General features: G+C 36.5%; 1 protein-coding gene across 14 annotated transcripts in view; it reads left to right on the plus strand.

Annotated features, from left to right (window-relative positions):
• pecam1b (platelet and endothelial cell adhesion molecule 1b) overlaps positions 1-22,449 on the plus strand; it is a 50,847-nt gene extending 28,398 nt beyond the window's left edge. For 2 of the 14 annotated variants that reach the window (XM_087257162.1, XM_087257164.1), the window contains 5 exons: positions 8,718-8,762; positions 8,868-8,960; positions 9,312-9,362; positions 9,463-9,485; positions 22,149-22,449. In XM_087257162.1, coding sequence (XP_087113288.1) covers positions 8,718-8,762; positions 8,868-8,960; positions 9,312-9,362; positions 9,463-9,485; positions 22,149-22,205 — 269 coding nt within the window. In that variant the 3' untranslated portion in view covers positions 22,206-22,449. Of the gene's footprint in view, positions 1-4,706; positions 4,861-4,900; positions 4,950-5,396; positions 5,462-8,717; positions 8,763-8,867; positions 8,961-9,311; positions 9,363-9,462; positions 9,486-20,873; positions 20,989-22,148 lie in introns of those variants that run through there. The other 12 variants (XR_015493613.1, XR_015493614.1, XM_087257157.1 and 9 more) reach the window with 12 other exon arrangements.
• The last annotated feature ends 1,342 nt before the right edge of the window (positions 22,450-23,791 follow it).

Genomic DNA, 23,791 nt, shown 5'->3' on the forward strand with positions numbered 1-23,791 from the left:
CTGATACCTTTTCGCATAGACCACAGCCCCCTCATCACTAGCCCAAAAGCTGCCACCTCTTCCCACACAGGCATCCGACCTCCTTCCATCCATTTGATGACTACCTGGAGATCAGGGTTCTTACGCAGTTCAATAGTCCATGCCACATTTAAATTAGGCAGCACTGCACAGCAAGATGCTGCAGAATGCTTCCTGGGGTCTTTTTGCATACTTACTGTCCTGTATACCCAGCCAGTCGTTCACACTGTGGGCAAGATGCCTTACAAACAAACCATGACAACCCATCTGCATTTTGTTGGCTATCCCCCTTACGATGCTGGATAATGAATTGGAAATTCTGCAGGTGCTCTATCCATCAAGCGACTTGTCCCTTCAGCTCCTGAACAGACAATATCCATCTTAAGGATCCATGAACCATACGGATCACAAAAGGTAGGCCACAAATGTGATGATTACACATTAATTCTGCTCAACTTTGTTAAAGGCCCCACTGTATTAAGCTATGACCATTTCACCTCCCCCAACCACCCTCCCCCTGGGATAAAACAGCACCCAGCCCTACATTACTAGCATCTGTGTTCAGGATAAATGGTAAGCTTGGATCAGGTACGGCCAAGACTGGAGCCTGAAACAAGGCCTCCTTTAAGCAATCAAAAACCTGCTTCTGCTCTTGTACCCACTGAAACCACTACAATTTCTTTGTCATGGACAGATGTCATTTTATGATTATTAGTGGCTGTTATGTTTGTACACTTACACACCGGAGCTGCTCTGAACACGTCTTTACTTCACTATTGCAACAACCACATACACACACACACCACTAGAGTGGGTCGTAACAGAACAATAAATTTGTTACTAACTCAATATACAACAATTCCTCCCCTCCAGCATTGATGTATCCACTTCAATCTGCATTCCATTATATTTACCAGTAAGAATACAAGCACTCCAAACACAACAATGCAGAACTTATTTAACTATGCAAATTGTTGTAACAGTTATTTCAGCTAGTTATCATATGTATTTATGAATAACTACAAGTTCAGTCTGTCAGGTGGTTTGTTAACACGCTCAGGATAATGTTTCGCTTGAGGCGTTGCGTTTTTAGATGAGGACTGAGCACTGGACACCTGAACAGTTTCTGATTCGTTTACACCAGTGTCTGTAGAGGGAAACTTTGGTGTTATGAGTGCAAACTCAACAGGGCATGGGGAAGTTTCCACATTCTCTGTTACGTTTTGAGAAGAATCAACCTGTGAGGTTGCATCCAAAAGCTGGTCAATTTGTCTGCACTAAACCATGTTGGCACCAACTTGTACAGTGTAAGTAAGCAGCCCAGTCTTGGACAATATCTTGCCTGGTTGCCACTTTTGATGTGTTTGTCTGTAGTCTCTAGCCAGTACATTTTGTCAAACATGTAACGTCCTGAGTACGGATTGCTTTGTGTTTTTCTGACACTGTTTGGCTTGCACATGTCGGCGTAGATCAGGCTTAAGTAAGTCTAAGCGCGTAACCCCGGCATCCTGGCCAAATCTGCCCACTGACCTCTGTGCATCATGGCCTCCTAACCATCCCCATATTCCAATTGGCTTCATCACTCTGTCTCCTCTCCACCAATCAGCTGGTGTGTGTTGTGCGGTCTGTCGCAAAATGGCTGCCGTCGCGTCATCCAGGTGGATGCTGCACACTGGTGGTGGATGAAGAATCTCTGTAGCCCAGACCCACATAACAGTGGTATATCCACCCACATTGATTTCCACCTCACAACAGCCCATCACAACAGCCTGTTCTCCTATTCACCTTATTCTCAGCTGACGAGTGGGCGCTGCCATTTGAATCTTTTTGTCTCGCGACTTCCGGTCACATTCACTTCCATTCATTTTTTGACGTTAACAACTGCTTGTTACGCTGCTTGATGTTGCAATTTAATATTTTCTTATTATATTATGCTACTTGGTCTGTGTAGTCATGCAAACATTTGTTTGTTGAGCAAGTAGTTTGGCCATTTTCTGCCGTTTATTATTCCTTGTCATTTCTCCCATAGGCGACTGAAACGGAAGTCCTAAGACAATCGCAAAAACAGGCGCACTTCCGCATTTTAGAATAAGGTCAATAACAGTCAGCAGAGGAGAATGGGAGGTCTAGAGAACTCTCTTCATCTGGAATCTGGGGTAAAAAATAGTAACTGTAGAGCATGGACTAGAACTACTCTGGCCCTGACCTCTTTTCCACAGACTCTGCTGTCACCCCAATATCCAGAGCAGTGCAATACCTTGCCTTTCCACAGCGCCAACAGACCCCTAGCTCTATTCTTGGTGAGTCAGCCTCAGTAGGCAGGGGAGGTGAGAGTGCTTTTCAGAGTATGCAACTAGAACCCTGGGATGACTGACAGCTCCACTGGACCGTTCCTCCAGGATCTTTTCTATAATTTGAGCTTGGTCCAATGCTTTCTCAAGGTTAAAAGGTTGAATCAATCTTACCTGCTGTCGTAGACAATCTGGAGTCAATCCTCAGATAAATGCATCCAAAAGTTGAGCTAGGTGATGCAGATCAGCCATAAAAACACCCAAGAGCTCTTTTGGCTGCCAAGTGTGCCCTTGAAATTGTTGCCGTCAGGCCATCGTGGATGTGGTACCCCCCAAAATGCAGAAACAATGCCTGATGCAGTGCCTGAAAACTGAAAACTTTTCACAAAATCTGTTGTACATTACCATCTTAAGCAGCAGCAATCTGACTCAACTTCATCCCATTCATTAAGCCACTAACTCAAATTTCTTTATTCTTTTTAATCAGGCTGGAGGGTGGTAGGGGTATGGACAGGTCTGGAAAATGTAAAGCCAGCTGGGATAGAGGAAAGATTTATATTGTCAGCTGTGCTAAACTATATATAGTTGGCTGTTAAACTGTAATTGCCCAGAATGTTTGTTTACACCATCAACTGCTTCAATACAATGAAAATAGGCCAAATTGTGGGGAAGTTAGGTGGAGCTATAAGCCTTTACTTGTAATCCTTTCTGGGTAATTGGCTGTAAAATATGTAATCCTGATCATCTGCAAACCCTTCTTTAACGGTTTGAGAAATGATTTTTAGAAACTGTTTGAATCTTTAGAATAGACATGGGAAGTTTCATCTATTTTATCAGCATTTATCTCATCACTCGCAACTCGCTCGCAGAGAGGAATAATTAAATGCTTAGTTGATTGCTCACACAAAAAAATGCCAACTGGCCCTGCCGGGACTCAAACCAGTTACCTTCTTGCTGTAAGGTGACAGTGCTATCCACTGTGCCGCCTACCATGTAATAAATCATGTTTAAAAAATGTCATTGCTGCCCAGCACTAATAATTATGCAAGACATAATACAGATGTGTTCACTTATTACCTCTTAGTTTGTGACATTTATAAATGAATGTATCCTCTCTTCATTGTTTCCATGTCTACTTGCTGTTTCTATGGGCTTGTTGTTTACTCTTGGCTATTTAAAAAAAAATAATTATGAAGAAGAGTTGTTTAGTCTGGTTCAATACAAACTTTCATACAAAAGTGATATTTTTGTAAAGGAAGTTTTCACTGTTCTATTATTTCACGTCTAAACTTAGTAGGCCAAGTTGGTAGTTTTGCTTTTTTTATTTACATCAAACTGTTGTATAAATGCAACATTCCGCTAATAGCACTGTGATGTGGCTTTATATATGCTTTTGATTTATTAGGGTTGTCCCAGACTAAATATTTTCTTAATTGACCAATTCTCAGTCATTAAAGCCATTAGTCAACTAATTGTCCATTTATTTGATCACTTAAGCAAACTGACTTAAGCAAATACAGGGAAACAGTAAGAGTTTAAGTAAAGAGAAGCAATGCATTTGTTACATAATTTTATGATGTACAGAAATACTATAATAATAAGCATTAAAATTAAACCTTAAATGAAAAACACTATTTATGGATAATAAATAATAATTAATAATAAATAAGCCTAGGCCCGAGCCTTCATATGAAATATTAAATGAAAAAAAAAAATTGCAGTTGCAATTAGTTGGCAAACCAAAGAACTTATTCTTGAAATAAAATGAATAAACAAACTATAGGCTAACCCCACATTAAAAAAAAAAAAAAAAAAAAATATATATATATATATATATATATATATATATATATATATATATATATATATATATATTTAAAAATGGTTATTATAACTGACCATCTTCACTGTCATTTTCCATTCATTCTCATTTTTTTGTATTACAAGAAAGCAACACACATTTGCCTACATGTTGTTGGAAAGAAGTGAGCTCAGTGTTTCCATGTCTCACTCACAATGAGCCTAGGACATACTTCCAGACCTGCGCGTGGCCATCAAAGTTTTTTTATATTGCAGAAACGTGTGCTAAAATGCTCAGCTGCAAGTACTTCTCCAACTGTCAACTTTTAAAAAACATAGAATGCTCATATGTCCCTGGCTATGCTGCCTATTTAACTCGCATATCTGCAGTACACATACGAAGTCGACTGAGCTTGTTCTGATCAACTATTGACTAATCAACTATTAGGAGGCAGCTCTAGAAATTATTTATAGCACAAATCTGTGCTTACATACAGCCACTTCACACTGTTACTTATATATAAATAAAGGTAAATATTTGTGCTGTTTGTAATATTATATTCTCTGTATGTGTCTCTGTGTCTGTTCACCCTACAGTGAGCCTGGCAAAGTGGAAAAAGATTTTGACTGTGGCATTCTGCTTGCTGATATTGGCACTGGTGGTCATTTTCATTGTGTTGCGCTACAAAGCCAAGCGAGGTAGAGAGACCTATAACCCCCCTGCATCACAAGCTGCACACATGCCTGACCTGTAAACAGAATTACCTTTTTAACCTTTCTTTCTGTCACAGATAAAAAAGAGAAGGCTGCTAAATTATCAGTGTGAGTTGGTTGGCTTATGTAAGTTGGTCTTGAATTGAAGGCATTAAACCAGGGTTCCTTAAATCTGGTCCTGTTGACTCAACTCACCTACCTCTTATTTTCTGTTAACTTTAAGACCTTGATTATTTTGCTTAGTTGTCCTTCGTAAGGTTTGGATCTAAACTTAGCATGTCAAGGCAATTTTACATTGGTTAAGATGATTTTGTCTTATTAGAAATTTGCTAAACATTGCCTATATATATTACATATTGCATATATTTTATATATATATATATATATATATATATATATATATATATATATATATATATATATATATATTTATATATATATATATATATATATATATATATATATATATATATATATATATATATATATATATATATATATATATAGACCACCACAAACAAACATGGGTACTGGAAAATATTTAACAAGTATTTTTCTTCCCCAACTCCTCAGAATGCCTGCATTTCCCAAATCAGATGACTTTCTAATCCATGAAAGTCATTATAGTGGTTTCTCAGGTAGTCTCTTTATATTGTTACTTTTGTTTGTCTGTTTATTGACAGTCATCATCCACTCCATACATTCTTTAACATTATTTCATCAAATTACAACCTGTTGGGGTAATTTTTGTTACCTTCTTTAATTTAAAGGTGCAGTAGATGATCTTCCACAATGCTTACAGCTTAGCTTAAATCTCTGAGCAGTCACTCCCCTGCCGTCCAGAGCCACGCCTCCTGAAACAGGAGTATGCGCACGTTAAAGATGACAGCAAAAGAACCCTTTCTAATGTGTTAAAAGCGGCTAGTCCTTGTCCGGCGGTGTGCAGGAATTACACTCATTAATAAGCCAAACTGACATACTATTTAGGAGCAAATATTTGGAGTTGCATCATAAACAATATAGGGAGAGACTATGCGGAATAGTCTAGCTATTTGCTTGTGTATTGTTGTTAAATTAATTAAAATCTACAATATCGTGAATATATTACCCATTTGTAACAACATCTAACGTTACATAAGCTTTGTGTGAAGCTAAAATAGTTTTAAAACAAAACATTGCCTGTCTATGAGAAATCCTTCAGACATGGTGTCATCCTTTCTCCAGTGTGCAAAGGTAACTCCAATATTGATTGAGGTTTTTAAAAAATTTCGATTTAGCATGTTTTTGCCGATCGCGCGCTCGTGCTCTCTCTCTCTCTCTCTCTCTCTCGTGAACATGTAGCACGTCTATGCACAAACATAGGTCGGCAGAGCTGTGTACAAATGGCTGCGCAGTTGTTTAAGATCTTTTCTAAACTAAAATGGGTTAGGGTTAGGGTTAGGGTTAGGCATTTGCTGACAGACAGTTTTTGGCTACTTATCGGAATTATGAGGGATGTTGGTTTGACTCTATTAAATTGAATGAACATTTTTTAGTTTTATGTCCTACCCAAAATATAAAAATACATATAAATACATTTAGATAATTTACTTTAATCATTAATATTGGAACGTGAAGAGACTTTCAACCCGCACAACAATATATGTTTCTAAAGTAAATCACCTACTGCACCTTAAATCTTAGTAATAAGATTTCCTTAATATGTAGTCGTATGACCAGAAAAAAGTTTAGGATCACATCCTGTTCATAAGTCAAGACAATTTCAGGGATCACTCTCTTTCTGTTTAAATCACTTACTTTATAACCAGTTGATTTATAACCACAGTATTTAGCTGTTGGTTGCCACTGAATCTTATATCTTAGTACACTTAGATAGACTGTCTAATTGACCTGTCATTATGCTCCAATTCACCTTGCTTATGGATAAGAACGCCATCATACCAAAAAATATGTTTCTCTATGGCAATGAATAAATGTCTGGAAAATACAAGAATTACCTTCAAGAGGTTCGCAACTAACATACATTTCCTGACTCCAGCATATATACACAATGGATCTTAACAGGTGGAGTTTTGGTGTAACGTCACTTGTCAGTCATTGTTCAGTCCTCCATTGGCCGCACCTTTGACATACTTCCTCTTTTTCTACGAATTCTCTGCACAACAACAAAGCATACATCTTTCTGTGTTCTGTGTTCAGTTTTAACACCTCTCTTCAGACAGGAAGTTTCTGCAGAGCTGAATTTAATTTTGAACCCGCATCTATCTACTTCTGCGAAAATGCTAATTAGTATGCACAGCAGTCACCCACAACATTAGAAGTTCAGTTAATATATGACTCTTACATGACCAATACAAATAATTGTTTGATTAAAAGAAAAAGAGACAAAAATAATAAAAAAATTATTCATATTTTACAAAACATATTTATTTTAAAAAGAGGGAAACTGTTGATTAGACTTTTGTAATATCTAAATATATTATCAATAATGGGTGAGGCAGTGGCGCAGTAGGAAGTGCTGTCGCCTCACAGCAAGAAGGTCGCTGGTTCAAACCTCGGCTAGTTGGCGTTTCTGTGTGGAGTTTGCATGTTCTCCCTGTCATCGCGTGGGTTTCCTCTGGGTGTTCCGGTTTCCCCCACAGTCGAAAGACATGCGGTACAGGGGAATTGGGTAGGCTAAATTGTCCGTAGTGTGTGTGTGTGTGTGTGTGTGTGTGTGTGTGTGTGTGTGTGTGTGTGAATGTTTCCCAGAGATGGGATGCGGCTGGAAGGGCATCCGCTGCGTAAAAACTTGCTGGATAAGTTGGCAGTTCATTCTGCTGTGGCGACCCCGGATTAATAAAGGAACTAAGCTGACAAGAAAATGAATGAATGAATGAATTATCAATAATGTTCAATTTGTCATGAAATTTTGTACATTACAAGAACCCTAGCAGCAGTAAAAAATTAAGCTCACCAATGTCCCAGTGGCTCATCCGTCATTCTAACAGTGTAAATCCTCTGTTCACCACATTCTTTTTCCCTGACAGCTTTGCTTGTAATATGTGTTTTTCTCCTGCAATCTTGTATTTGCTGTTTGTTTTGTTTTATAATTGTAGCATATTTGTTAATACTTTATTTGATGTAAAAAACTAATAAAATATTTTATATGCAATTTCTTAATTTGTTATCTATTATCCTACTATATGACCACTGTTGAAATGTACTTTTCCCCATTATGTCTTTTTTTTTAGCTTATTTGGGGGAAAGTTTTTTTTACATTTTTTAAAATTGTATTCATAAAAAAAAAAAAAAAAATATATATATATATATATATATATATATATATATATATATATATATATATATATATATATATATATATTGTGGATTTAATCATGTTGTAAAGTTGCAATCTTGACTTGGGTGTGCATTTACTTCACACCCTGTTTGCTGCTTTTTTTTTGTCTGATCTAGTGCACAATCAACAGTGCCAGACCAAACCGTTTTCTTCAGATGCCTGTCTCTAAAGCAGACCAAAGTCTGTGGAAATACAGAGACTCTAGCTACTAAAAGACAAAGTTTCTAGATAAAGAAAACTAGTTGTTAGTTAAGCAAATGTTACATACTTATCCTAACTTTGAGTTCCAATATGCTGAAAACTGACTTTATAAATTTGAAGAATCAGGATAAGTTTAAATTAGGCTGAGATAAAAAAATAAACAAATAAATGTGTGTGTGTGTGTGTGTGTGTGTGTGTGTGTCTGTGTGTGTGTGTGTGTGTGAGTATGCGCGCATGCTCTTAAAAATCTAATTTGTCCCAATAATGAAATATATGCCTTTCTACAAAATACGATGATTAAGTTTTCAAATAAATGCTTGCACTTCAAATGCAATAATTTTGCTGTTTTTCAGTGGGAGTTAATAATAAAGAAAGTGTTTGGAGTGAAAAACCTCCAGGTAAGTCACCACCTGAGTAATCATGATGGTTTCTGATAACCATATCTCATTCAAAAAATGCCTCCTTTAATTAATCCTTGTCTTGGTGTTTTTGTTTTTCACTAGATATTTCTGATGAGGGCATTCTACAGTTGCCAAATGAAGGTGATGTAGAGTACACAGAAGTGGTTCATTCTCAACCTTTAGATCCTACACGAAGTAAGTTCAGTCTTACAAAGTTATATCCAACTCTTTTCTTTTTCCTCTCACACTCCTTGCCTTTTGTGAAGGAACATTATGATTTTCTGACATGCATGAGCTAATTATAGAAATGCTACTTCCTGGGTGGGGTCTAAACATCTAAATTATCAAGGGTCTTAGACTTTAATTACAGTCCATATTTTCTTATCTTATAAACAGGAAAAGCCAGATTAAGTATGTTCCTTTTATCTCTGGAAACAAAATCTGTTTTCATAATACTCTGCGCTTAAAAAAATACAGTGATTTATATTTTTAGTTCTAATACTAATAGTACATATTAAATCTGACTTAAACCTTTTATTTTTTTAGTTCCTCTCAGAAAAGGCACAGATACTGTGTACAGTGAGCTACAAACCCAAGGTACAATCACCCTTGCAAAATAAAAGAGAACATGCATGTTCAACTAACATAATGTAATTAGGATTCAGTTTCATTCTAATACACATTTCTGTTTATACAGGATCTCCTGATCACATTAACCATGTAAGTAACATTCTATCACTTTTAATGCATTATATAAATTTTGTTGCCTGACCTATAAAACAACCAGAAAATATCATGTGATTCAAGCGGATGAATGACTTTCACATTGATAATAAAATTATGTTTTCAATAACATAAAATAATTCTAATCACATTTTACAATAAGGCTTCATTGGTTAAAGTTGGTAATGTATTTCAAGAATGGGGTAAATAAATAATGAACAATACTTGAACAGCATTTATTAATTATAGTTCAGCCTTTACTAAGTTTACTCAATTTCTAAATTTAAGCGTGTTAACATTAGTTAATACATTGTATAATATTACCATTAACTAAAGTTAAAAAAGGTAAATCAATATTGTAACAAATGTATAGTTCATTGTTCATATTAGTTACATTATCTAACAATAACTAATACAACCTTTTTGTAAAGTATTACCACAAATCTGAATACTATACAATCATTTGATTACAAAACAAAAAATGTGTAGGTATAGAATAATTTGTTTAAGTAAACTATCTATTTTGTTTGATTTGTTATCTTCTCAGTAAAATTGTAAGTGTTGCAGAAAGTTCACACAAGAAAAAATAATTGAAGGTCTATAAACTATAAAGTAAAAAATAACAAACATATAAACATAAAAACCCTATATAAGGGCATATAAAGTCATTTGTGCAAATGAATAAGAGCAATGGAAAGAGATCCAATCACTGCGGGGTGCCTACAGACCTTTTTGCTTTGTAAGCAAAATAAAGAGAATTCAGGCGTCCTGCAATGTTCTTGAGTTAGAGCAGCATCAGATTTTCAAATTACTTTGACCACAGATGTTGGAGCCACAGGTCTGTAGTCATTTGGTCCTGTAATTGTTGATTTCTTTGGCATGAGGATGATGGTGGAACATCTAAAGCATGAGGAAACCTAGCACAGCTCAAGTAATCTGTCTAAAGATGGAGGGCAGCTGGTCAGAACTGACGCACATCATCATTGGTCTGAAGTGCAGGTTTGGAGGTCCTCCTCCTGCAGGGGACTGCAGGAAAAGTGGGTGTGGTTTGTTTTGGATGTGGTGACTTGTAGTTGATAATGTCTTTCAGATCTTTTCCACACTGGTGCTGAGTCACTGGACTTGAACTAGATCGTTAGTTTTTTTTTAATAATTCCCCTTTGCCACTCTGATCTCTTTTTGCAGTTTGCATTTGATCTGTTTATACAGGACACTTCCCCCATTCTTTTAAGACTCTTACTTGTCCTGATGGAGCTGTCTGACTTTTACTGTAAACCAAGGTTTGTCCTGGTAGAAAGGCATATTGTAAGCCCCTCCCATTACCACCTGAGGAAGAAGACAAGTCTTGACAAAAGGACAGAATTTACCCAGATCTGAGATCATCAATTTTGGTCTGTGCTACTGATATAAAACTGAGATCACACTCACACTAAGACCTTTACACCAATCATGATAAGTTAAAATTCATGAAATTTACAAATATACAAACAACATCAAATCACCAAAAAAAATAGAATTTCTGGTAATTCAAAGACTTCCATTGACTTCCAATGCATATTTAAAGCACATTGTGCCTATCTAACTACAGATAGGACTGTTTCATGTAGAGAACCTCAAACTGCTACTTCTGGAGAATTGCACTACTGGGATTATATTAGGGCAGCCATGACTTGTTTCCCATAGTCCTTCCATCAACTGGGCCACTGGAGAGGGCCTAAAGTGGGGTAAAAGCTGTATTCCTAACCATCCACAACCCCTGCTGCCTTAAGTTTTTTTTATTTGTGGGAAAAAAGATGTAGGCTTGAGGCCCTGCATTAATTATAGATCCCTCAATAAATTACTGTCAAGTACCGTTACCCACTTCCTCTCATTCCATCCACCCTTGAACAACTCCAGGGGGCACAGATATTCACCAAGTTGGACCTCAGAAGTGCCTAGAGTCTCATCTGCCTATGTGAGGGTGACGAGTGGAAGACCATGCTGGCCACTATGAGTACCTAGTGATGGCCTAACATGGTTAACACCCCCTTCGTATTCCAGGGATTCATGAAAGAGGTGTTCCGTAGTATCTCTCACACTCTGCGATAATGTACATGAATGACATCATGATCTACTCCCAGAAAGAGGCCGAACATTGCCACCATGTTTTTGAGATTCTCTAACATCTCCGTGAGCACCACCTATATCTCAAGCCAGAGAAATGCACGTTTCATTAGTCATCCATCAAGTTTCTGCACATCACTTAACAAGTCATTAAGATGGACAAGGGGAAGGTGCATGCTGTCAAGAACTAGCCAACTTCCACAACAGTCGAAGTGCTCCAACAATTCCTACTGTAGGTTTTGCCAACTTCTACAGAAAAGTCATTCTCCATTACAGCTTCATCTCTTCCGTTAACTGATAAGCCCAAGTCTCTTTCCTGGACTCAAGAAGCTTCTGAAGCCATGAAAACACTAGAGACTTCCACCGTCCACTACAGCTCCCCTCCTGGTTCTTCCAGATACCAAAAGGCCTTCATTGTGGAGGTAGATGCCTCCTACTCCACAGTAGGAGCTGTACATAATTCATGTGTTTTTTATTCCCGGAAACTCCTCAGTAAAGCAAAACTATGACATAGAATTATGAGAATTATGAGTTACTGGCCATCAAAACAGCAGTGGAGGAATGGAGACACGGATTGGATGGTGCTAAACATCCATTTCTGGTATAAACAGATCATGCCAAGCACACGTCTCTGGGCACTGGTCATCCTGGGAACAATCAAACAGTCTCACTTCTGAAAGACCACTTCCGGTGGCCGGGAAAGGCCACCAACATCAGAAGGTGTGTGGGGGGACGACGAGAATGTGCAATGTCCAAAGCTCATCTTCATCCTCCATCTGGCAAGCTTCTTCTTCTCCTCATTTCTCTGTGTTCCTGGTCACACCTAAGTGTAGAATTTATCACAAACTAATCACCATCTGATATCACCATCAGATGCAGTGGTTCTTTTTCCAGCATCTGCCAACCCCATAACCAGGGCTTAATTTGTGCCAGAACACGCCTGATCTGGAACCTCTGAAATCTAATCCAGCACCTAATTTTACCGATCTCCCTCCTCAACTGCCCTCCTCCCCCACCCGCTGTTCACTTTTATTTTCTTCTACGACTCCCCAACCTTCTTCACTTTCATCCGTGACACCCCCACCACGCACACTTTCATCTGCGACACCACTCCGCCATCCACCGCACCATTCAAGTTAAATTGAATTACCATTCATTCAAGTGTTCTGTCCAGTATGGTGTTAATCAACCAGGTTTTTGTGAAACACAGAGCAGCAGAATTTGAAAAATCTTGTTTATCTGGAAGAGTAGATGGAGTTGGTCCTTTTGTTGTGTGGTGGAGATTTACCAGATTGATGGGTAACACTTTATAATAAATACTGACAATGTATTATTCATTAAGCATTAGCATATAGTGAATTCATTATTTGTTAAGCATTAACTCTACATTAATAAACGTTAGAAAGCAGTTTATAACTGCAGCTACAAATGCTTTATTCCTGACTTTTTAAGCACATTTATAATGTGCTTAAAAATTGTACTTTCATAATTTATGGGTGATTGATTTTTCATTACTAAATTAAGCAGTGCATTATTCACAAACCGGTTTTTAAGATCATTCAGAATGAGTAAGTAAAAGATTAATATTAATATAACCATTCAAACTAACATTTATAATTTAACATTTACAAAGACTGTGCTATATGTGCTATAGGTGAATTGAGTAAGCTAAATTGTCCATAGTGTATGTGTGTGGCTGAGTGTGTATGGATGTTTCTCAGTGATGGGTTGCAGCTGGAAGGGCATCCGCTGCTTAAAAATATGCTGGATAAGTTGGTGGTTCATTCCGCTGTGGCAACCCCAGACTAATAAAAGGACTAAGCTGAAAAAAATGAATGAATTAATCATTTACTTACGTATTCAAATAAATTTTGTAAAACCACCAACAATTACAACTATTACTAGTAACACTTAAATAAGTGGTTTGTAAATAATGCAATATTTAATTTAGTAATGAACAATGAATCATTAACAAATTATGAAAACACAATTATTAAGCACATTATAAATGTGCTTTAAATCAAGAATAGTGCATTTGTAGCTGTAGTTATAAACTGCTTACTAACGTTTATTGGTGTAGAGTTAATGCTTAACAGATAATAATTTAAGTATATGTTAATGCTTAATAAATGATTCATAGTGTGTAATTATGAAATGTTACTGAAAGATTTTTTTCATTCTAGTCTAATTGAGAATTAATCTGTTTATCAACAATTTTTTTTCAGAATATTTGAGAAAGATGGCAAAATAGATATAGGTCTATAATTTTTTAAAACATAGTGGATCATCTGCTTTAAACAAAGCTAAATAACTTTAGCTATTTTTAATCCCTAAACAATATCGGGACAATACCAGTTTTTAAGGAAAGACAAAACAATATGAACAAGTGCTTTCAGTATTGAACATTTATCCTGTTTAATAAGAAACACATAAATTGTCCATAGTGTATGAGTGTAAATGGATGTTTCCTAGTGATAGGGGGTAACTGGAAGGGCATTCGCTGTGTAAAACATATACTGGATAAGTTGGCAGTTCATTCCGCTGTGGTGACCCCTGATTAATCAAGGAACTAAGCCGAAAAAGATAATGAATGAATGAATGAAGATGTTTTATTCATCAATAAGTTTTTGAATTTCAGATGCCTTAAAATCGACACGTTGTAAAAATTTCCAGTTCTAGCCCCTTCCATTACTATCCACTACTTTCCAGAAAATCCCTATTCTATAATTTATTAAATCTTCCTACCTTTCTTTTTGTTGATTGTTTTAAGGTGTCACCAATAAATAGTTCCCATGCTAAGTTTCCCAAAAATTGTTGGGAGACCTAGAAATGACCGGTGTGTCAAAGAAAGTTTGTTGAAGCTGGCTTCTGCTGATCAAACTATCTTTAATAGACAGAGTTTGTAGGGCGCTCTGCTTACAATCCCAAATGAACAAAAATTAACCAACAACATCACTAACTGCATCAGACATATACATAAGTGTTTTAACCTGATTGGTTAAAATACAGATAAACAATTTCCAAAGATGTACGCAGAGGTGGGGTCAAATAATATTCACAATAATGATCCACAAAAGAACTGAACACACACAGAGAACATACTGTTTGTTGTTCTTGCTGTTTCTGTTTGCTTGCTGTCTTGTTGTTGCTGTTTCTTGTGCTCTCAGCCATGTTATCAAACCAAAAATAGCTCCTCTTATAATATAATCATTTAAAATGATTAATTCTTTTTACATAGCAGTTTTCACATCTAGTGACAACTGTTCAAGTAACATCAAATGTCTAGTTCCATATGAGTAGACTCAGTAACCTCTTGATTGGGCCTGAAGATCCAGAAGAAATAACTTCTAGGTCGCTGGGTCACTGGTTCGAGCCTCTTCGTATCTGTGTAGAGTTTGCATTTTTTCCCCGCGTGGGTTTCCTTCGGGTGCTCCGGTTTCCCCCACTGTCCAAAGACATGCGGTACAGGTGAATTGGGTAGGCTAAATTGTCTGTAGTGTATGAGTGTGTGTGTGGATGTTTTCCAGAGATATCCGCAGATATCTGCTGCATTAAAACGTGCTGGATAAGTTGCTGTTCGTTCCACTGTGGCGAACCTGGGTTGATAGAGAGACTAAGCCAAAAAGAAAATAAATGAATGAATGGAGTTATGCATTTCGTAACGTAACAAAAATGATTATTAATTTTTTTTTTTTTATAAAAAGTGGAAGAGAAAATTCTGCATGACAAACTGCATGGAAGACATAACACCTTATTGAAGAACATAAAGGGTATACAAAGAGATATACAGATTACTTAACAGCTAGTTAATTCTTATAATGAATGTCTGGTTTGAAAGACTTAAGATGGGAAAATAATAATAATAATGAAAATAATAATAATGGTGACACAATGGCTCAGTGATTAGCACTGTCGCTTCACAGCAAGAAGGTCGTTGGTTTGAGTCCCGACTGGGTCATTTGACAATTCTGTGTGGAATTTGCATATTCTTCCTGTGTTGACGTGGGTTTTCCTCAGGGTGTTCCAGTTTTCCTACAGTCCAAAGACACACACTATAGGTGAATTGAATAAACTAATCTGCCCATAGTGTACTGTATGTGTGTGAATGAGTGTGTATGGATGTTTCCCAGTACTGGATTACAGCTGGAAGGGTATCCGCTGTGTAAAATGTATGCTGGATAAGTTGGCGATACATTGGCACCTCTCCTATTCAACTTTTATATGCTCCCTCTGAGCCAAATAATGAGAAAAAAAAATCTACCACAGCTATGCTGATGACACTCAGATCTACCTAGCCTTACTGCCTAATGACTACAGCCCCATTGGCATCCTCTGCCAATGCATTGATGAAATTAACAATTGGATGTGCCAAAACTTTTTTCAGTTAAACAAAGAGAAAACTGAAGTGATTGTGTTTGGGAATAGAGATGAGGGTCTTAAGGTAAATGCGTACCTTGTCACTAAAGTTCAAACAGCAAAAAAATAAGGTCAAGAATCTTGGAGTGACTCTGGAGTCAGATCTGAGTTTCAATAGTCATGTCAAAGCAGTTAGTAAATTAGCATACTATCATTTCAAAAAACATTGCAAGAATTAGATGCTTTGTTTCCAGTAAAGAAAAAAAGATAGAAACTTGTTAATGCTTTTATCAGCAGCTGGGTGGATTACTGTAACAGCCTCCTCACTGGCCTTCCCAAAAAGACAGTCAGACAGTTACAGCTCATCCAGAAGGCTGTGGCCAGGATTCTGACCAGAACCAGAAAATTAGAGCACATCTCACCTGTTCTCAGGTCTTTACACTGGCTGCCAGTTACATTCAGAATATATTTGAAAGTATTGTTACTGGTCTATAAATCACTAAATGGCCTAGGACCTCAATACATTATAGATATGCTCACTGAATAAAAACCTAACAGATCACTCAGATCTTTAGGATCATATAAACTAGAAATTCCAAGAGTTCAGTCAAAGCAGAGTGAATCGGCTTTTACTGTAGCTACTAAGCCCCTCTCTGCTGAAATCAGCTTCCAGAAAATATCAGATCTGTCTCTGTTGGTCTGAATTAACACTTCCGAAACGCTAGTGGGCAGTGAGGTGTAAATGTTTCTCTGTGTCGAGTTTCTTCTCTGCTGTTTTGCTTTTCCTGAACACTTCCTGGATGTACAAGTGGCTCAAACTCGCTTATTTTAAGGCAGGAACCGCAAGGTGCAGGTGCAACAACTTTATCTATGAGGTAAACATAAAACAAAACTTTCCATCAGGAACTTCTTTACGGGACTCCACACTTGTAAACAATCGCTCCATCAGGCTCGCACCATTCGCGCGGCTCTCGGTCCCGCCCAGACTCGTCAGCGCTACCAAGCCGACCAATCACAGAGCTTGCGCTACGCGTCGTTGCATGTAGTTACAATTTTTGAGAGTTGCACGTCAGGCGCCGTAGCATACGCCGGCGTTTGGCGCAGAAGTATAAATCAGCCTTAAGCCAAAGGAAAATGAATGAATAAATGAATGAATGAATGAATGAATGAATGAATAATAATACTAATAATAATTCATTTTATTTATGAATGGCACCATTGTGTTTTCCCTTGTTGAAAGAACACTCTGTTACTATTAAAATAAAAGCTCATGCCGCTGCCTACTGAGTTTGATCATGCAGTGTATGTCCAGGAAGTAATGAAAAAAAACCAGAAATACCCTGGGTTTGATTGGCTTGGCCTTTGTTTTATTAAAAGGATTAGCTTTGACTAGGTGGGCATGAAAAAGAACAAAAGGGCTGGTTCTGCGAAAGTTCTGTTCTCTCGAAGCGTCACCTTTTCTTTCGCCAATTGTAGATTGATGTTGCTTTCTACTCTCCATTGTTGTTCAAAGTGGTTTCACAAAGAATTTCTTTTGGTTCTAACACTTTAGATTACAACCTGCAAATTACAGCATAAGTAAATTGAATTATCAGCATACTTCTCTCTAAGTATTGTTTAAGTACATATTTGAACATCTGTGTTAGTTTTACGGAAAACTGTAATGCTTGGGTAATAAGGGTGTAACAACCAGATTTGCAACACACAAAGTACCGCATAAGTATATTGAATTTATGATGTACTTTTCTGTAATTATTGTAAACATATAAAGCAATTAACAATGGTATCCATATTCAGTGCCTTGTTTTTTTAGTATGATGTTTGGTGAACAAAAGTTTAACAACCTGTAAAATTATGATACTTAATTGAATACTGTACATATTATAAATATTGAACATTCTGCAATTCAGTAAGATGTATTGCAGTTTATGCAGAAAAGAAATGATTTTGTTCCCTGTAGTTACAGGGTAAATTTTTGGGTTGTAAATTAAAGTGCATTGTTCCCTCCTTGTTTCCTGTAGTTAAAGTGCACCATTATTTCACTGTACTTACGCTGTATTTGCAGGTTGCAATCTAAAGTGTTACTCAATCAACTACCAGGTATTCAGCGGGGTTTATGATAAATAATGATTAAGAAACTAATGACTAAAAGATCCAAATGTTCGGGAGCTACGTTCACATATATCTTTTCACACCATGTTTAACCTGGAGTTCCCTTCTTTACCCTTCGATAAATAAAGAACAAATAAGTAATACTTTCCTGATAGGAACAAATGGCAGGGATGTGGTTTCCTCTTGAAAGGAAAATTTGCAGAGTGGTCATATAGACGTGACCTCATAAAGACCATAGAAAAAAGAAGCAAAAGCGCAGCTACACTGAGAGAATGACTCAGATGCTGTAAAAAGAATTTTTAGAAATTGAATGTTTTACATTATCATGTGGTATGCAAATCTGATGGACTATGTAGATTAACAAAAGAGTGTTATATATTAAGGGTGACAAGTAGTTACTGGTCTCTGAAAGTGATAACACACACTTTATTTTGCTATTATTTATACTATTTTGCAGCCATTTGCTAAAATCATTTAAGTAAATATTTTTATTAATAATGTACACAAAGCACCCCATATTGACAGAAAAAAACACAAAATTGTTGACTGTTTTGCATATTTGTTACAAAAGAAAAACTGAAATATCACATAGTCCTAAGTATTCAGACTCTTTGATCTGGCACTCGTATATATAAATCATGTGCTGTCCATTTCTTCTGATCATCCTTGAGTGGTTTTACTCCTTCATTTGAGCCCAGCTGTGAAAGCCACACCCCTGTCTATATAACCCTTACAGCTCACAATGCATGTCAGAGCAAATGAGAACCATGAGTCAAAGGAACTACCGAAAGAGCTCAGAGACAGAATTTTGGCAAGGCACAGACCTGACCAGGGTTACAAAACATTCTGCTGCACTTAAGATTCCTAAGAGCGCATTGGCCTCCATAATCCTTAAATTGCAAGAGCTGGGTGTCTTTTATTAGGCGTTGCTCATCACCTGTCCAATACAGCCCCAATAGTATTACCACAGTAGCGGCAGTATCATGGTGCAACTGGTTGCAATCGAGGGAAAGATGAATGACAACAGATAATTCTATAACACATTTTTTTGCATTCTATAGTATTTTCATTATAATGAAATTAATATCCATGTACAATATTTCTTTAATGATCTTAGCATGTGCCTCCAGTTGTGTCTTACGTTGTTTTCCAGTTACATTTATAAATGATTTCTGTTATTTATTTAGAATAACAATTGTATAGAGAAGTTTGGGTTTGATGCTAACTTTATCTCTTGGATTAAGTTTCTTTATTCATCACCAGTTGCGTCAGTTTACACTAATGGATTAAATTCACCACCTTTTTTCCTTCAACGTGGAACACGACAGGGCTGTCCCCTTTCCCCCTTACTTTTTAACCTTGCTATAGAGCCTCTAGCTATATGGCTCCGTAGCCATAATGGTTTTAAGGGAATATCACGATATGGCTTAGTCCATAAACTCTCATTCTATGCTGACGATCTCTTACTTTACATTTCTAATCTGGCCACCTCCCTACCAGTGATTTTGGACATTCTAGATAAATTCAGTCACCTCTCAGGTTATAAAATAAATTTACAGAAAAGTTAACTATTTTTTGTCAACTCTGAAGCAAGTAAGATCTTATACTCACATTTTCCTTTTAGAATAGCTATAAGTGGGTTCAAATACCTTGGCATTTTCTTTACCAACTCATTCAATAACTTATTTATTAATAATTTCCAACCAGTGGTTGATAAAATCAAATTACACTTTTCTAAATGGTCGTCACTACCTTTGTCCCTTGTAGGCCGTATTAATTTAGTAAAAATGGTTATTTTACCTAAATTTCTCTATCTTTTTTAACATGTTCCAATTCTCATTAAGAAATCTTTTTTTACAAATTTGGATGGTATTTTATGTTCATTTATCTGGGGCAACAAGCCTGCACGCCTCAAGAAAGCAGTTCTCCAACTTCCTAAATCCAAAGGAGGACTTGCACTTCCCAACTTCCAACAATACTACTGGGCTTGTAATATTAATAATAATAACTCTGTTATCAGTTCCCAGCTTCCATTAATTATCAGCGGAATTTCAACTAACTTAGTAGTCATTAACTCTATTAAAATTTGGGTGCAATTCAGAAAACATTATGGCTTACATAAAACATCTATCCATACACCTATTTTGAACAATAAATTTTTCTCACCATCTTGTTCTGATAACACTTTTTGCATTTGGGCAGCTAATGGACTCACTGAGTTAAAGGATTTATATGAAGACGGGGTATTTGCACCTTTTTCATTCCTATCCACTAAATACAATCTCCCCAAAAGTCATTTGTTTCGTTTCTTTCAGGTCAGACACTTTGTTAAGAAATTGTTTCCCCACTTTCCTAACCGCCCTCCTGAACACCATCTTGATTATTTTGTCAGTTTAGATACGGGTCAGAAACATTTAATATCCGCAATTTATAATTTAATAGGTACACTAAATGAAAATCCTATAGTTTCTCTCAAAGAATCTTGGGAAAATGACCTTGGCGTTGATATTACGGAAGAACAATAGGAGGATATTTTAAAGATGGTCCACTCTTCTTCCATATGCGCCAAACTTGGCCTAATGCAATGTAAGGTACTCCATAGAGCTCATTTATCCAATGCCAAATTAGCCAGATTTTTCCCTGATAGAAGTTATGCCTGTCATCGTTGTAAGCAGTCTCCGGCCAACCATCTTCATATGTTCTGGAGCTGCCCTCAATTAAAAAATTTCTGGTCCAGTGTTTTTGACACACTCAATAAATCTATTAACATAAATCTAGACCCTAACCCCTTGACAGCGCTTTTTGGTATTTCAGGAAGAGTTGACCTGACTGTTGCATCTCGCCAAGTTATTGCCTTTTCTACTCTTCTAGCTCGACGAGCCATTCTTATCAAATGGAAACAGGTGATTCCTCCATCACATGACATGTGGATCCGAGAATTTTTTAGTTATATAAAACTTGAAAAATTACGATGTTTACTTGCAGGATCTCTCAAATCTTTTTACAAGACCAGGAACCCTGTTTTAGACTATATCAAAGGCTTACCTTGTTTAGTTGATATCAGATCTAATAAACAGTAATTAATTAAAAAGAGAAAATATTGACTCCTTAATGTGAACTTTTAATTACTATTTTTTCAATTGTTATTATTATAATTTTATTTATTTATTTTATTTTTATTTTTTTGCTTTAGTCATAAACTTGCTCATTTATTATTATACTGTTTAACAATTTCTTTTAATTCTTGTATTTTATTTTTAATTTATTATCATTTCTTTTAGAGGATATGTTTGTTTATAATTCATAAATTTGAATTTATTTTATTTTAAGGGGAAAGTGGGAAAATAAGAAATATAAGACACACTGAAATTTTTCCTTTGTTGTATTGTATACTATGATGTAATGTCTTGTTAATCTAAATAAAAAATAAAAAAAGAATAACAATTGTATAATGATAATAATAATTTTCACATACTGAGTAGACGGTTGACGTTTTCTATCCACAAGATGGCACCAGAACCACATAATAAGCCCTAATGTAGACTGTAACACTGTAAAAAGATATCTCTGTAGATGGGTAGCATTTCATGTCATGTTCAGCCTTATATCTTAAAGCGAACAAAGTCAGCTCTTGTAATTACTTTAGAGATTACGCTATACAGAATAATTCAAACACTAGCTCTAAAGTGACATTGGTAAATTAGTAACGGCTTCTGCTGTTTTGACGTCTGCAGATGTGAATGAATGGCGGAAAAAGTATCCTAATAAAAAGAGGTTTTTAAAAAGAGACTCTCTGTGTCTGATTTTCTTATTTATATACATGCTTGTGCCGTCGAACTGTAATATAAACGCAATATCACACTCGTTTAAATACTTTAGACCATGTTTTTTAAAGAAATCTGAAAAATGTCAACAATTCTTTTTTTTCTGTCAATATGGGTTGCTGCGTGTACAATAATGAGGAAAGAAATAACTGAAATTATTTTTTAAAAATTATATCAATATAACAAAGAGTGAAAATGTAAAGGGGTCTGAATACTTTCTGTACTCACTGTATATCTCAGTGTTTAATTTTGCCCTTTTTTGTAGCAAGGCCTGTTGGAATATGCTGAACTCAACTATGATCTTCCTGCACCAGTGGACTAGCAGCAGTCAGACATCTCCTTTTGGAATTTTGCCATTGCCTTATCAATCTCTTCCATCAGTGAGGAACACACATTCTTCTTCTAAAACACTCATTAGTCATGTTTTTAACTTTGTTTGATTTGTTTCACTGTTTGTCCTCTTTGATTAAGTGCTACTGTGTGTATATTAAGCCACAAAACACCACATTCTTTTCATATGGCTGTCTTTAATATATATTTTTAATAAAGCAAAATGATTTATTTGACTTTCTCTGGGTGTTAAATATAATATAATATAATCACTATTACTTCAAAAGCAGAAAATCTGAAACAGTTTTCTTGTATACTGTGTAACACAAATTCTCCAGCAGTTAAATCAATTCACATAAAAGAAAAAGTTGCTTTCATCTCAAATGCTTTTATCAGCTGAAAAAAAGCTTTTAACGTGCTTAAAATCAAAACAAAGAATTTCCTCTTAGGTTCCACTGAGAAATATGATGATAGCAAGTCAATACCCCGGACCAGTAACACCCTCAACATCCAGTCTATATGGTGCATGCATCTTACCTTCACAAAGGTATTCATAAAATGAGCCAATCTTCTGAAGGTAGTCTTGGGCAAAAGTGGAAAGTGTGCACCGAGGGGTCAATATCTCACATTTGTGTTCTTTGGTCTTAGTCTCCTTGCCGAGAAGCAACACAGGCTTGTACCTAATGGCAAAGAGTTTCTCAAGCTGCAATGAAAACATTGGGTATTTAATGTTCAAAGCAATAGAAAAAACAAAAAAAAAATGTTTATACTATTAGTTATTGACAACATTCTGTATAATTGGTGACGCAGTGGTGCAGTAGGTAGTGCTGTCGCCTCACAGCAAGAAGGTTGCTGGGTCGCCGGGTCTGTCCTTGGCTCAGTTGGCGTTTCTGTGTGGAGTTTGCTTGTTCTCCCTGTGTTCATGTGGGTTTCCTGCGGGTGCTCTGGTTTCCCCCACAGTCCAAATTCATGCAGTACAGTACAGGTGAATTGGGTAGGCTAAATTGTCCATGGTGGATGAGTATGTGTGTGAATGTGTGTGTGGATATTTCCCAGAGATGGGTTGCGGCTGGAAGGGCATCTGCTGTGGAAAAACATATGCTGGAATAATTGGAGGTTCACTCTGTTGTGGCGACCCTGCATAAATCAAGAACTAAGTTAAAAGTATAGTGAGTGAGATATGCAAGTAACAGATCAAACATTCCACTGTCGTTAAAAAAAAGTCACTGTCTTTCTCCCCTGTGTGTGTGTTTGTTTTGCCTCAAAGAAAATCAGCACGTGCCCAAATGGAAACTCCCATTTTTATTCAAATCCTTCCCCTTTTCCCTCCCCCGACACACCCACTTTCCTGACGTTTTCCAAACTAGAGGTTTGAAAACACCCTGCTGAAACAGGGCGGTTTCATGGCCCTTTAAGGAGGTGAGCTTTAAAATATTATGAGCTTTATCCTTCCAATGAACTTTTAGGATTGAAATTCAATTTAGACGTGAATAATTGTGTTTTTTGTGGAAAAAAGATAGATTTTGGAACAGGTTCTTTTTTTTTCATTATGACATAATGCTTCCCTTTTGGTCAGAG

The sequence above is a fragment of the Danio rerio genome, chromosome 6 (genome assembly GCF_052040795.2).
Source record: "Danio rerio strain M-AB ecotype USA chromosome 6, GRCz13ab, whole genome shotgun sequence".
Classification (NCBI taxonomy): domain Eukaryota; kingdom Metazoa; phylum Chordata; class Actinopteri; order Cypriniformes; family Danionidae; genus Danio; species Danio rerio.